The sequence below is a fragment of the Cyclopterus lumpus genome, chromosome 13, assembly GCF_009769545.1.
Source record: "Cyclopterus lumpus isolate fCycLum1 chromosome 13, fCycLum1.pri, whole genome shotgun sequence".
Lineage (NCBI taxonomy): Eukaryota > Metazoa > Chordata > Actinopteri > Perciformes > Cyclopteridae > Cyclopterus > Cyclopterus lumpus.
Window position 1 is genome coordinate 11091679 of NC_046978.1, and position 14686 is coordinate 11106364.

Sequence of the window (14686 nt, forward strand, 5' to 3'; positions counted from 1 at the left end):
AACCAGCGTCCTGGAGCTCAGGTAACTGAGGAGTAGCCCACTAACGTTCACTCAGGACCATGAGCTCAGATGGGCTTGCACACAGGTCGTAAACCACTGAGGTCGATTGATATAGACAGAAACGCCCTCAGGCCCAGGATTGATGGTCCTGCCTGTCTCATCCACCTGTAACAGCTGCAGTTCAGCCCTGCAGAGGATGTAATGGGGTCTTAACAGAAGACAGGAAAAGATTAATTTTCTCTGTTATCATCAGCAACGATGGAGGTTTGAGTAGATTAGAATTAATTTGTCATGATTCTCTTTTAAATATATCTGTCCACTAACAGCCGTTTTCTGAATTCTATCTTCTAACGACTAACATTTCCTCTCCTTTCTCTTCCTCTCTCATTTTCTGCTGATCTTGGCAAACAGAAATAAAGACTTCAGGCATAGGTAAGCCATACAGTATTTGCTGAAATTAATATTGAAAAGGGCACAGTCCACATACTTGATGTTAAAGTGCCCGTTTGAGCCCATTTCAGATGTGCACTTTTGAACAGCTAGAAGATCACATCTTTAAATTTGATTTTCATCTTCATGAAGCTGTACATTTAGTAGTTTATTAGCTGTGTATGAGCTTACTGAATCTCTGGATTCAGTGGCATGCTCACGATAGTGTTTTGCATTTGTGTGTGTGATTACAAAGAGAGAACGGAGCCTATCTAGGTATATAAGTATTGACTCATCTAGTATTATGATTTTTAATGTGTCCCTGATAAAAATGGTTGTGGAATCGCTATCGATCAAGGAATCAAGTCAACATTTCGGAGTGGGATATAGAACTTACATTGCATTGCCAGTGTATTAGGCACACCTTGCTACATGCAATGAAACACAACTGCACGGTAGGAAAGAAGATGCATAACCCTTTAATACATTAAAGCGTTATGAATATATATATATATGTATATATGTATATATATATATATATATATATATATATATATATATATATATATATATATATATATATATACATATGTACCTAGGTGAAATTAAAAAGATGGCAACTCAGTGTAGATCTTATCAGTGGTTAAAGATACAAAGACCTCATTTTGCTTGGCAGATGGCGGTGAGGGGAAATCTCTGCGTGCTGTTTTTAGATACCATGTGTCGGGCAAAGGGCTATTGATTGATTTTCTACCAAAGGGTCTTGACTACAGCTGGGGAACATGGAGTCAAACTGAGGATGAAAAGCGAAGGGATGCAGGTCACTGGCCTCTATTTTCCAGAACGGCCATATTAACAAAACCCTCAGATGCGCTCTATTGCTTGTTCCGTCTCTCTACCTTTTTGTCAGTCTTTGTATCTCACATGTCTTTGTGCACTAACAAGACGTTAGTACACTCACATATACTAACTTAAAACCGTCCCATACAGACTCATGTCTTGTTTGCTAGAGCCAATCTAAAGAAAGTTCAAAGCTCCGTCCCCTCGCTCTTAGTACTCCCAACACATTTACATATTAAAAAGGAGATTTATGGAGGAAAAACACAGGATGTGTCCGTATAAAATGGATGGCTGCCTCCTGTTCACGTGCGAGCTTGCGATAGGACTGGGAGTTGGGTGATCTCACTGCAATGTTCATTGACCCCCTACTAAGGATGTAGGGGGTCCCCATCTACTCCAACTGCGCTCCCTCCGTTGTCGCGCCAGCATGCAGCAAAATCCAATTATCTTCTACAAACTAGATGTTGTCAGTGAATATAGATGGGGTATGTGGCCACGGCTCAAGGTCAGGGAATAACACCTCATAGTTTCAAACACTATGGGGGGGACCAACACTGTTCTACATGCAACTGGGAGCTGTTAAGATATCAGCTGATTGCACATGGCAGATAGAATGCAAAGTATAATCCAGTTATTGAGGCTTGATACTGACCTACTCTAAGACAGCAGTGTTTTTGATTTTTTGATTTCCTAAACCAGCCAGTTGTACCTGGAATGTACTATAGACCAACATATCAGTCAACTTGGTCAGCGGGCTGATTGTGACATGTGTGCCTGAGGTTTGCTGCAGAGTACTGTCATCACTGATTCATTGAAGGTCAATTGTCATTTAAAGTTACGTACCGGAGTTGACAATCCCACAGAGCCACTGGTCTTTCTTTCTTGTTGTATTATAAAAATATAAGCTCCGGCCCTGTCTTGCCAGCCATAAGCCCTTAAAGAACCCTCAAGGTTAGAGTTGAAATTCCATCTTAATCCACTTTGAATGACACCCTGCTGACAGGTTTCTGGGTAACGCTTATCAGGTCTGGCAGAGCGGTGCTGTATCCTGCCCTGATAACTGTGGTCATCATTAAGGTGGCGCTAAACGCTACAATGCTAAACTGCTTACTAATTCATTGTTTTGTCTGACCAACAGTCAACAATGAAAGGGAAATACTGCAAATTATCATGTATGTATAACAGATTAGCAAAATTGCTGGTCGTACATTTTCTTACAATCAACTATTAGAATTATGTGGACATCATCTGTAGGGAAAGGACCACTTCAAGTACAGTTGATGCTTAGTATTGTATTTATGGGAGCACAGAAGTGTCAAATCTGTCACTTTCAAAATAAGATCCCCTTGTTTTATGGTTGGGTGAAGTTTAAAAATTACAATACCAACTTACTACCCATCATGAGAATGAAAGCATTCACTTCTGTAAAATGCCACCACCACTGCATTTATTTGTCTTTTTACCTTTGTAGCTGCTGGCCCAAGAATGCACGCGGTGATTGGCTGCGGGAAAAAGCATACACATAATTATGAATTAGTAGATCTGGGTACACAGAGGATGCTATGCAATTTCAATACTACTTGGTACTAGGTTATTTATTTTTATATTGTATGTATTTATTATATGCAGGGGAAGATTCCTAATGGAAATACTCCTCCCTGCCACTTCATTTGTACTACTATGGATTTGTCTACGAACGGCCATCTAGATTGCATGCGTCGCGCCACAGCAGGATTGGTTATATTTGGCTCTTTTGTCTGTCAGGTTGGGCAACCTCCTGTGGATATGAAGTATTGCTTTGCTGACTTGATTAGAAGTTGAATAGGACATTTCTCTTCTCTGCTTTGCCTGATGGATGCATATGTGTGTTATTGCTTCAGCTGTTTCATTTTGGGTTCTCTAAAGAAGTCCAAAGCGAACCAGAAAACACACTTGTTTGAACCTCTATAAGCAACAATCAGGCTACTGTATATGCAGATATTATCCCAAAGATTTCTTGGGTCAGGGACGAGGGAGTAATTAGGATTTCTGTCAAAGGAACTAATGACTGAACAGACCCTCGATTCTCTTTGTCTTCCTAACTGCATACCCTGCATAATTACTGTTGTTTCAATATGATAAAAGAAACATTACATCTATATCTATACATGTATAGTATTTTCACATATGACTACTGTATACTACTGTATATATCACATTTCTAGAGACAAGTTGAGTTCCACTCTCTTTTGACACCAAGGATTTCTAACTAAGCTGAGTAGATGAGTTATAAGCTCCACCATTATGTCATGTTTAATCTCATTCTATTTTTCCATGTTTAATCTCATTCTATTATTCTTTTTCTGTGTCTCTGGTTTAAACTGTAATTGTGTCCAATTGACTCTCTAAATGGCTTTGAATCCATTTTAATTGTATTAAACAATGTTTCTTATTTGAAAGCGCTTTGAAAGTAGCCCTTCCAGCTTTATTGACCCCTTTTTCCCTTCTCTTAGCAACAGCCCCGCTCACAAGTACTACCTGGCAACCAGTCCGGTGAACGGTGCCGTGTACCTTTCGGACACCAGCAGCAGGAAGGTATTCAAGGTGAAATCCATGAATGTGGTGAAAGATGTGGCCAAGAATCTAGAGCTGGTGGCGGGCACCGGCGACCAGTGTCTCCCATACGACGACGCTCGCTGCGGGGATGGAGGAAAGGCAGTTGAGGCCACTCTCACCAACCCCAGAGGTATTGCATGGAGGTTGTTATGATCAAAGTAGTGAGTCCTACCAAGTCTTTTCTTCTTTTCTAGTTTGTTAGTTAAAGACCGCAGTCCCAGAGGCTAGATCAATACTCTTCAGTTTACATGCATTACAATATCTTATCTAACCTCCATTACTAACTACGCGTACATACAGCTCAAAAGTGCAGTTATTTTAAACTTCTTTTTTTTATAGCATGCTTTTCCTTTTGTTTCCTGGGGTCTTCTTTGTCTTGTTGTTTCCATATCCGGATGATGCATTAGTCATTAAATCACATGCTTACTGATGAATTTGCCATAACTGCCGTTGACTAGATGTGCATAGCTGCTTGAATATTGTTGACAGACCCTGAAGTGTTCAGAGATGTGTATGACTAAGGTTAGTAGTCTCCACCTCATTGTTGTGTGAGGCAGAGAGAGCATGAGAGAAAGAGACTACATTGATGACCTTTTTTGTTGTAATTGAATCAATACATACAGCACTCATCTATTTGATGTGTCTATTGTTGTCCATTATTGTTTTTTTTTTTTTTTTAAGTCCATCCTCGCATTAGCTTGCCGTGATTAGTCTTTAATTTTTATTGCAGTGAATAGCGCTTAATTGTCATTTAGTGCTCCTCTGTACGCACGTTAAGTTGCAGATAAACAAAATAGCTAATGTATATTTCCCTCTCCTGTCCATTGGGTGACTTTTTATTTGCAGGCATCACTGTGGATAAGTACGGTGTAATCTTCTTTGTGGATGGCACCATGATTCGCAGAATTGATCAGAATGGTATCATCTCTACTCTTCTGGGCTTCAATGACCTGACCTCTTCCCGACCTCTCAGCTGCGATGCAGTGATGGACATCTCTCAGGTACCACCTCTCTGACCTGGGTCTGCCGGCATGTGTTGTCCTGTCATTCAGCCTACAGCAGCCTCCTTGGCTGACCCTTGACTTTAGGATGCTGACATCCCCATGTGAGCTTTTGTGTCTGTCGCTGGAAGCTTCTCGCCGGGATCTAGGGGTCCTCAGCTTAGTTTTGATCCACATTTGGTTATCGGCTGCACAACGCCAGTTTTTAGATCTGCAGGACTTGTAAAGGATAGGTAAAGGAAGACGGATAGAGCCCACAGGCACTCTGTTGCCACTCTGTTAGGATTGACAGTTTTCAGGTGGAATTCTGGTTTCCTGTGTTCACTTAAGCTCCTGTCAGTATAGTTTCTGTACCTCTGATTTGTCATGAATGACTGAAATAGATGACTGATCAAGAGGAAGTGTGTAATGCAGCAATCCCGCAATAAAAATAAAAACACAATGTGGTTATAAGTGGTAACAACTTACACACAACTTAGATTCTTTGATTTTTTTTTCAGAGATAAAAATGAGACCAAATAAAGTGCAAGGCTTGAGGTTAACCAATAGGCAATTTGTGGTATAGTTGAAATATGTCTTTATTGCACATAAAATAAATACATATATGTTGCACCAAATTGTTGCAACACAACACAGGATGTGGAATTTATCAAACCGATGGTGGTCTGTATTTGCTTAGATTAACTCCATTGGTCCTGAAGATTCTGAATTCAGTAAAGCAGCCCTCAAACGCATCTGTGCCAGCTTGGTGAATTACAAAATGGTTAATAAGCAAATGAAAATGAAAATGATCAGTTAAATAGGCCATTGACCTATAGATGCAGGGGGATGAGGAGGATGACCTTTGACCTAGCTGGCTCTCGATTCATGCACACATGTTCTATGATGCACGCAAACACATGTACACACACATATGAACCAGACCGCTACCTCAGACAGCACATTCCCCAGGCAAGGACACTGCACTGAGGTCACATCACCCTCTAGCTCAGTCACTTCCCTTTGGAGGTGACGAGCTAGAGTTTTTTTCTAGCTGACATTATAATTTTCAACCCAAGTAGTTTGAGGTTGTTTTGCCGTACATGCCATAGCACTAATTTATAATCCACAAACAACACAATTATGTTTGTGTTGTCTACAGTATCTTTAATTGCTATAGTTTTACTTCCATGAGAAGAACATTCCTAGGCTTTAATGATAAGATTTGATTGATGTCCAAGCCCTGCTCTACCTGTATGTTATCGATTACGACGACTAGCAAACAGGTCCTTTCAGCGGAGAGAAGCTTTCTGTGTGTCTGTGAAATTATGTTTTCAGTGGAGGGAGCAAAGCCTCCAGCTGCCCATTTCCAGCCCTGGGGAGCTCCATCCGCCTCATGACCTGTGCTTGCCCCCCACGCACCCACCCCACCCATACACACAAACACAAGGCGCCTATAGATGCTCACCATCCGTGCTCTACAGCAGCGGGGACACAGGCAGACTGACTGCAGCTCTACAACGATGACAAATCGCACCAGCACTGCCGGAGACACTCAGCCAGTAAAAAGCATCCATTAAAAATTCATCCAGGGCACATAGCTTCCCACTTCAAACACTCACCAATCCCTCACTTAGGGCAAGAGTTTCTATGGAGAAGCCTCATCACAGTGGTCATTACTTTTGCTGTACCTTACCTGTTCTAGGCAAAAAATAATGTCAAATGTCGTTGTCTCTCTCTCTGTCTCCTCTCTCCTTTCTCCTCTCTCCTGATGAGGTAATTGTTATCTTGCCACGCCATCTGTGTAGCGAGCACACTGCAGCAAAACTCATTCTTAATTCAATGTGCAGCTCTGTGCGCTTTATTTCTTCAAACTTTTTATTATTATGCAAAAGGTCAACAGTTTGACCTCTTCCAGAATCTTTTAATTTGTTTACACCAAGGCTGTAGGTCATCGCTGTTTCTGATTTTTTTTATTTTATTTTATCTTTCTCTTGAAAATGTTCTCCACAGTGTCCGCACCCCCTGCCGAGTTCAACCTTAAATAGAAGGAAACCATGTATTAAAACAACATCACTTGAACATACTTCAAGGGTTTTAGCTTTATCTAACATTCAATTCAAATCTGAGAGGCACTTCAAATCATGACATATTACTCTACTTCAGACAGGCATCATGCTGGAAGAGTGAAGAGATTGCTAATGGTAAATGACATTACTGTTCTAATACAAGTTAAAATCCATTTAAAAATAGTTGTGTTGGTGCAAATCCATGGCTCGTTTCCTCGGGTGATGATCGCATCTTTTATATTTTTTGCTGGCGGCCTGTGTCATACAGGCACTACTGACATCTGCCCCACCGTATAAAGGGGGAGGGTATAATCAGGTTACAGCATACGGGGCAGCAGCATGGGAAAAATACCCTCATCAGTCAGAGTGGCCTGAAAACCTCCTTCCAGGCAGCTCCCCGAGCCACTCCACACACTGGCTCATGAAATATTAAACCACTAGGTTGAAAAGAAATAGGTTTTAAGAAATTCAAAGTCTCCCTTTCATTTCCCAAGTAAATGCATTGTCTGCTCACTGAAAGACATGTTTCCACCACCGGTCCTCCTCTGTTTGTTGTATGTGGTCCAAGATATGTCCTATTATATAAAGCTCCTCTGTTTTGTGGGTGATGACAGGAGGTTTATGGGATGTGAGCTGTGTGCAATGCTCAAATCTGTTTTTCAATCAAAGGTGGACAAATGCTCTGCTTGTAGAGGTGGCAGGGAATCATCTCCAAAGAATCCCTTGTCAGGTTTAGATTGTTTTGTCAGCGTTGCCCTTTGAATTAGAAAATGACCAAAAGCAGGTACATAAAAGGCATAATTTGGAACGTTGCAGAGAGCCTCTTCTCTGTGGTCTATTGAATGTCATATTTTGTGTTTCAGGAGCCGCGTGTTTTGTGCTGGGCAATGCAAAACAGCATGTCAAAAGAAATTGAATATAATTTGACAGCCACGACTTATTTTCCCACATTTATCAGTCAAAACCATTTCTCTAAGGCATTTTAATATGTAAACATTTAAAAATGTATTGTGATAAAGGTTTCTGCAATTTGCATCATTGCGTCATTATGACAAATTAGTCAACCACCACAGTAACAGTGACCATTGATTCATTCACCTTCCCATTTCCCATTTCTAGTGGAAAGTATCCAAAACAATGCTAAGGCCGCCCCCATCTAAAATCTGGACCATCCTTTGTATTTTGGTCCAGGTTTGAATCAATTTCCTTTGATGTTGCTCCAAGGCTTCTATTGAAATATGGCACTTCATATTAAATTCCCAAGAGATCCCCCTTGGATCATAAGTGAGAGAGAGAGCGGTAAATTGGATCAATCTAATCATTCCAATTTGTTAAAGGCCTGATATATTGTTAGCAGAACAATAATTCATAATTTAGGAGGCCAGAGGCAGGCTTTCATTTAGTTAGCGTGCTCCAATTTCTTTTCCAAGGACTCATGCAATCTCTTGTCATTACAAAAAGATTAACCCAAAGCAAGGAAAAATACAGGACGTAGAAGCCCAGTCCTCAGGTGTCCAGAGTTCTCCTGCCTAGTGTGCTTTTTCTCAGTTAATCTGATCATTTGAAAGATCTCTCATTTTCCCCTCCACTATTGTTATCATCATTGATCTTAAAAATCATGTTTTTTTGTGTTCCCTCTTTTAACAACTCACTAGCTGCTGTATTCTCCTCCTTATCAGATAATAAATTGTTTCAAAAATAGTTTTTGCTTCCAGCGTAAACTATGAGATAGCACACCTTTTTCACAGCAGCCTATCTTTTTTTTTTTGTAAGCAGTTTTCAACAATTCTTCCCTTGAGGGACCGTTTCCCTCTGATAAAGTGAAAAATATATGGATCAATAAAAGTATGGTCTGTTTTTTGTGACCCAAAGCTGATATTATTGTTCTCTTCCTCCTAGGTGCGTCTTGAGTGGCCCACAGACCTGGCAGTGAGTCCCATGGACAACTCCCTATACGTCCTGGACAACAACGTAGTGCTCCAGATCTCAGAAACCCATCAAGTCCGTATTGTAGCGGGCCGGCCCATGCACTGCCAAGTGCCTGGGATTGACCATTTCCTCATGAGCAAAGTGGCCATCCATGCTACCCTTGAGTCCGCCAATGCCTTGGCCGTGTCCCACAATGGCGTTCTGTACATCGCTGAGTCAGATGAAAAGAAAATAAACAGAGTACGACAGGTGTCCACCAATGGAGAGATCTCCCTGGTTGCAGGTGCACCGAGTGGCTGTGACTGCAAGAATGAGGCCAACTGTGATTGTTATTTTGGAGATGAAGGCTATGCCAAGGATGCTAAGCTGAATGCACCCTCTTCTCTGGCGGTGTGTCCGGACGGGGAGCTTTATATTGCGGATCTGGGCAACATTCGTATCCGCTTTGTGCGCAAAAACAAGCCCTACCTGAATCCTCTCAGTATGTACGAGGTGTCCTCTCCCATTCACGATGAACTCTACCTGTTCGACTCCAACGGCAGCCACATTTTCACTCAGAGTCTGACTACAGGAGACCACCTCTACAATCTGACCTACACAGGAGCAGGAGATCTGAGCAGGCCATCACCGATAAGAACAAAAAACGTAGTGAACATTCGTCGAAGACACAACAGGAATGCCTCTGTGGCTGATGGTCCCCGATGGACAGACATTCTGGTTCACCATTGGCACCAACAATGCCCTAAAAAACTGTTGCTGCCCAGGGTCAAGAACTAGCTGTAATGACCTACCATGGGAAGCTCTGGACTCCTCGCAACGAAGACAAATGAAAATGGATGGACAACCTTCTTTGAGTAAGTAACATTAAGAAACATTCAAAGAAAACACCTTTATATTCCTTACACCTAGAGTCTTAATGCTAGTTGAGCTGATCATAGATTACTAATTTGCCAAGAGAGTAACTAAATGTAAACCGTCACTTGAACCCAAAAGCACAGTTTGCAGAGTTTGCAAGAAAAGTTCAGTTTACTTATTAGTTCAGGCAAAGTTCAATACCAGGAGATCAGTCAGTTAGGCTAACAAATTCCAAAAAGAGGCGCCGGACAGATTTCTAAGGTCCAAATAACAGGCAAGCGGTGTCAGAAAAGGCAAATCCTATAAGACGGGCTAGAAAAGCCTGAAAAGGAACAACTAGGCTGGGACAAAGTGAAGGTGGACTGGTATAAACACAGAGGGACTAATTAGAGAATGCGCTATGGGCCAGGTGAGGGGAATGAGTAGGTCGCATGGCCTGAGAAAGTAGCAGGACCTGAAATGACAGGAGTGTTTGTGATGAAGCAGAACCAGATCAAAACAAAGTAATCAAATGTGAGGCTCTAAATAGATCTGTCAGATCTAACATACAGTTTGTCGTTTCAGAAATATCTGAACTGGAAACTACCTTTTTTTTACGTGTTGATGTCACTCACAATACAAGACCTGTGGAAGTATGGGTGTAATCCTATTTGCTGTAATCATACCAAATAGGATTACTAGATAATATGTTACTAACTGCAGCCTTATAGTGACAAACTGTAGACCATCGCTTGTTTGGAGTTGTTAGGCACAGGAACTACACATATCTGCTGGCTGGCACATTTTACTCATAAGTTTGCAACCAAAGTCCCGGAAATATAAGCATAGAAATTGCCAGGGGCAGTAATAGGAAATAATTGAAAACGCTCCCATACACTGCAGCATTGGAGCTGAGGATTTCTTGGTCTTGTGACTTGTGTGGAGCAATCTGTCCCTTAGCTTAATATACTGTACCAAGGGACACTGTGCTAACTGGGTGTCATTCCAAAAAGTATGATTAAGCTGGTCACACATATGTTACACCTCACTGGAGGAACATAACACTCTGACACATAATCAGATGGTATGTGTAATCTGAGTAGACATTCATCACCTGTGTTTGATTTGGTCGTCACCTGAGACGGTTGCATAGGCATTTCTCAAGGTAGCGGGAATTGCCTACGGCTTCAACAAATCCAGCGGGTGGCTGGGATTCAGAATTATTTCTCTTTTATAGCAGCAAAATGGCTGCTGTTAATATCAGGTTCGAGAACACTCTTCCCTGTCACGTAAAGAAAAGACAGAGACATTATTGCACCAGTGACACTCAGTTTTTTGGTCACAATGTATTTTTAGGATATCTCCCCTATTCTTAGGAACATAGAAAATAATAGATTACACATTATTTTTAATAACATCATAGACATCCTTTTAGAATTTGACCGGTCATCACATCTGTTAATTAATTCCTTTTTTCTCTTTCATATTTAACAATGACTTCATATTTACCTACAAGCAACCCTCCATTTTTCTACACTCAACAAAGTGCACTGTCAAACATTTTAGCCATATTAATTAATATGTACTTACTTTCTGTAGCCTACACATTGAAATTAATTTGGTTGAATGCAAAATCAAAGGACTGACTTGGAATCAATAGACATCTGCTACGCTGTCATCCTGGTGTAACCCTTGGCAACCTCATTTGCTCTGACATTTACTGTATACACAGATGTTAATCTATTAAATCATGTGGCATTCTGAAGGACGCCTTATTGTTCTCTCGGCCTCTAATTAACAGGGCAGTAATGCATCTCGTCACTGGGTTCAAGCAAATCAACAATAACAGCTAAATCATGTAAAACAACCGCTAATGACGTTGAAGCAATCACATGGCTGTTGCCTTCACATCGTACGCACAGTCATCAGTCACATGTGTCCTGAAGTTCTCAGGCAGCAAGAGGCGGTGGAAATGGCTCTGCACAAGGCCGAGGTTAGGTATGCTGGAGGGGGACGCTGATATGAAGTGTCCGGCCTATTGTTGGGCCCCAGCGTGAAAAGGTCATAGAGCTAGCGTGTGACACAGAGGTGATGCAATCCGAACGGACTCGTGCCCATCCAGGGGGAAAGCAGTCTTCTCTCCTTCTGCTGAGCACCCTGCCCCCGCATGCCCCTCATGTCCAGAGAAAGCAAGCTAATCGGCGGCTGAGTTGAAGCAGGCCGGAGCCATTACAGCTCGGCGGTGAAGCCTGAGGAATTCGCTCGAGCTTAAGGCCCTAATTGAGACAGAGAGTGTGGGTCAGTGATCAGGCTGGGGCACGCAGCGTCGCTCTAGAATGACATTTGTGTCTTTTGTGCAGAGGTGAAGGCCAGCAGGGACTCTCTCTTCATCCAATGAATTGAACAGTTAAAAGTGCAGATAACGTGTAACACTGTAACTTCTCGCGCTATCACGGCGAAAGCGTCGATTGTATGACGACAAAACTCAGGGAGAATATTCTGCTGATAAAATATGAGCAGTATCAAAAGCAATCAAATGCTTTAGATATGAATTACTCTGATATTTAGTATTTCCTGAAGTGGGAGACTCGGGCTGAAATGCATCTATGAATCTGTGTCACGTGTGCCTTTGTGATCAGATAACGTTTATCTCTGGGAGATGATTCCTCTCCCACTCTTCCTTTCCATATTGGATATTTGAGATGGCAGCACTGAGGAAATATCCGTAAACCAGCACCCGCCATCTCATTTATTAGAGGCTTTATTATGGCAGGCAGCAACATTGAAGAGGGCTTCCTGATCTGTATTCAGAGCACAAATAAGAGGCTTCGTTCTATCTAATGCATCGTTCACTCACTCCCATTCTGGAACACAGGCAATCTGAAAGATTTCAAATTGTTCGACGCTGATGCTTTCTGAGCAAAATGGAACAATCTGGCCACTTGTGTTCCTGTCTGTGATGAACTGACTGATTTGTAGGCTAGGGAGCATCTCTCCAAGGTGTCGCGCCTCAGCGCTCCTATTTCATAGTCTGTATAATGAGATTAGGTGATGTCACTAATCTTTTAAGCTAATAGGCAGGTTGTGCTCTCAGTCGTTTTAAGCCATGACAGTAGTTCTGTTTTTGTTGTTGTTTTTGTTGTTGTTGTTTTTCTTCCATCTTGTGAAAGTTACCAAACTGAGTACCATGTGTATTAATGTCACTTTTACATCCTATAGGAAAAGTTATAAAAATCTAAAGTTCTTCAACATCCATGGTTTTGCTCCTGTGTTTGTCACACCAATACAGAAAAATCTGACACGACAAAAAAAACTCCTAATTCTTACTAGCAATTAACGCGAGGACAGTATATGTTGGATCGCAATTTATTATTGCAGTAAATCTGAGACGATGGGTCATTAGTCACATTTATGTACCTGCATGTGTTTTTGCATACCTGACCTGCATTTGTGCTTGTGATTGCTTCCTAATGACAGAGCAAACAAGACTCTGTGTATTTTTGTTGAGGCCGCGGCACTGTTTAGAATTCTGCTGTAGTTACTGCTTGTACACAGTTCAAGATGGCGTGCCCCTCTTCGCTTTCTTCAACTCTCATCAATGTATTTCCATGTAGGTATGACAGCTACGGGCGTCTGACAAACGTCACTTACCCCACGGGCCGAGTGAGCAGCTACCGCACAGCCGCCGACAGCTCGGTCCGCATCCAGACGGAGGGCTCCAACAAAGAGGACATCACCATCACCACCAACCTGTCGGCCTCTGGCGCCTTCTACACACTCATGCAGGGTTGGTGTCTTTTTACTGTAGCTCTCAAGTGGAAAAGGTGAATTTGAATGGGCTGATAAAAAACCCTATTTGAAAAGACTCTGTCCAAGGAATTTACTTATGTTCACAGTTTTGACACCAATGAATAATGTCACATCAGAAACCAGAGGTTTTTGTGCCCTTCTGGTTCTGCAAGCTTTAGTGACCCGTAGGTCCTCGTAGAATGACCCAAGACAAACTGGTGTCAGGTAAGGGACTAGACAATGAGCGGTTCAGAGATCTTTATGCACTTTGGTCACATTGGGACGGACCCTCTGTGACCTCACGATTGCTGCACCATCTGAGGCCGGGTTGGCTTCATCTTGAAGGAGTCCATGTGGGCTGCTGCCATGTGAGCTAACCAAAGGTAGTTCCAATGAAAACTGTTGGTAGTGAGGTTTTGTAGGTTATCTAACCAGGACATTGTTTCTGAGGTTTTCAAATTCATTTTTCAGTGCTTTAAAACGGCACAAACAAAATTCCATTAACCTCTATCTTAATGAGGTGGAGTCAGACGTTTCAGATACAGATATCTCAAAACCTACATTCATTGTTGTATCTAATGACTTTGTTAGTAATGCGTTGTGAGATTGAGGCGAGCTGACCTTTAAATGAAGATGTAACATCTCAATAATGAATAAACACAGAGCTTACCTGCTGCAAGTATTTGTCGCACCTGTTGTTTTAATGAAATGTGGAGGGCAACTCCCATTTGCCAGAATGGAAACACATATTGACTTTCTGTCATGAAACAGAATTCATAACGCACAATGCAGGGGGCCAAGATGTGAGATCCTCCAGGTTTATTTATTTATTTATGGAGAGAGACGCGATTATTCCACCCGATTTGTCTCACACGCTTCTGCAATCTGACATCCTGTTTTGTACCTGACCAATTGCTTCCAGGATTACCTGTTAATAACGTTGAACTTTAATAGTTCAGTTTTCAAAAGACTGCCCCACACACACACACCCTTTCCCCTCTAACATTTGATTCAGATTTGAAGGTGTACTCCATCCTATGGCCTATACAGAGTCCTGAAACGGAAGATGACAGTCTCTGGTTTCTCATCGTTGCTCGATGGACTGGTCACCTACGTTGTGACCTTGTCTTAGACATCTGCCAGTGAGAAGAGCGGCGCCAGGAACTCTGCTGTTAATTAATTCACTATTGTCTGCTTTGTAAGCTCGCAAGTGGGTGATCG

General features: G+C 41.9%; 1 protein-coding gene across 1 annotated transcript in view; it reads left to right on the top strand.

The window, feature by feature from the left end:
• The window catches only part of tenm4 (teneurin transmembrane protein 4), a 144013-nt gene that overhangs the window by 114141 nt on the left and 15186 nt on the right, over positions 1-14686 (top strand). The window contains 8 exon segments of the mRNA XM_034548396.1: positions 2-21; positions 3762-3994; positions 4711-4865; positions 8813-9505; positions 9507-9587; positions 9589-9636; positions 9638-9696; positions 13291-13463. Of these exon segments, the coding sequence (XP_034404287.1) occupies positions 2-21; positions 3762-3994; positions 4711-4865; positions 8813-9505; positions 9507-9587; positions 9589-9636; positions 9638-9696; positions 13291-13463 (1462 nt within the window).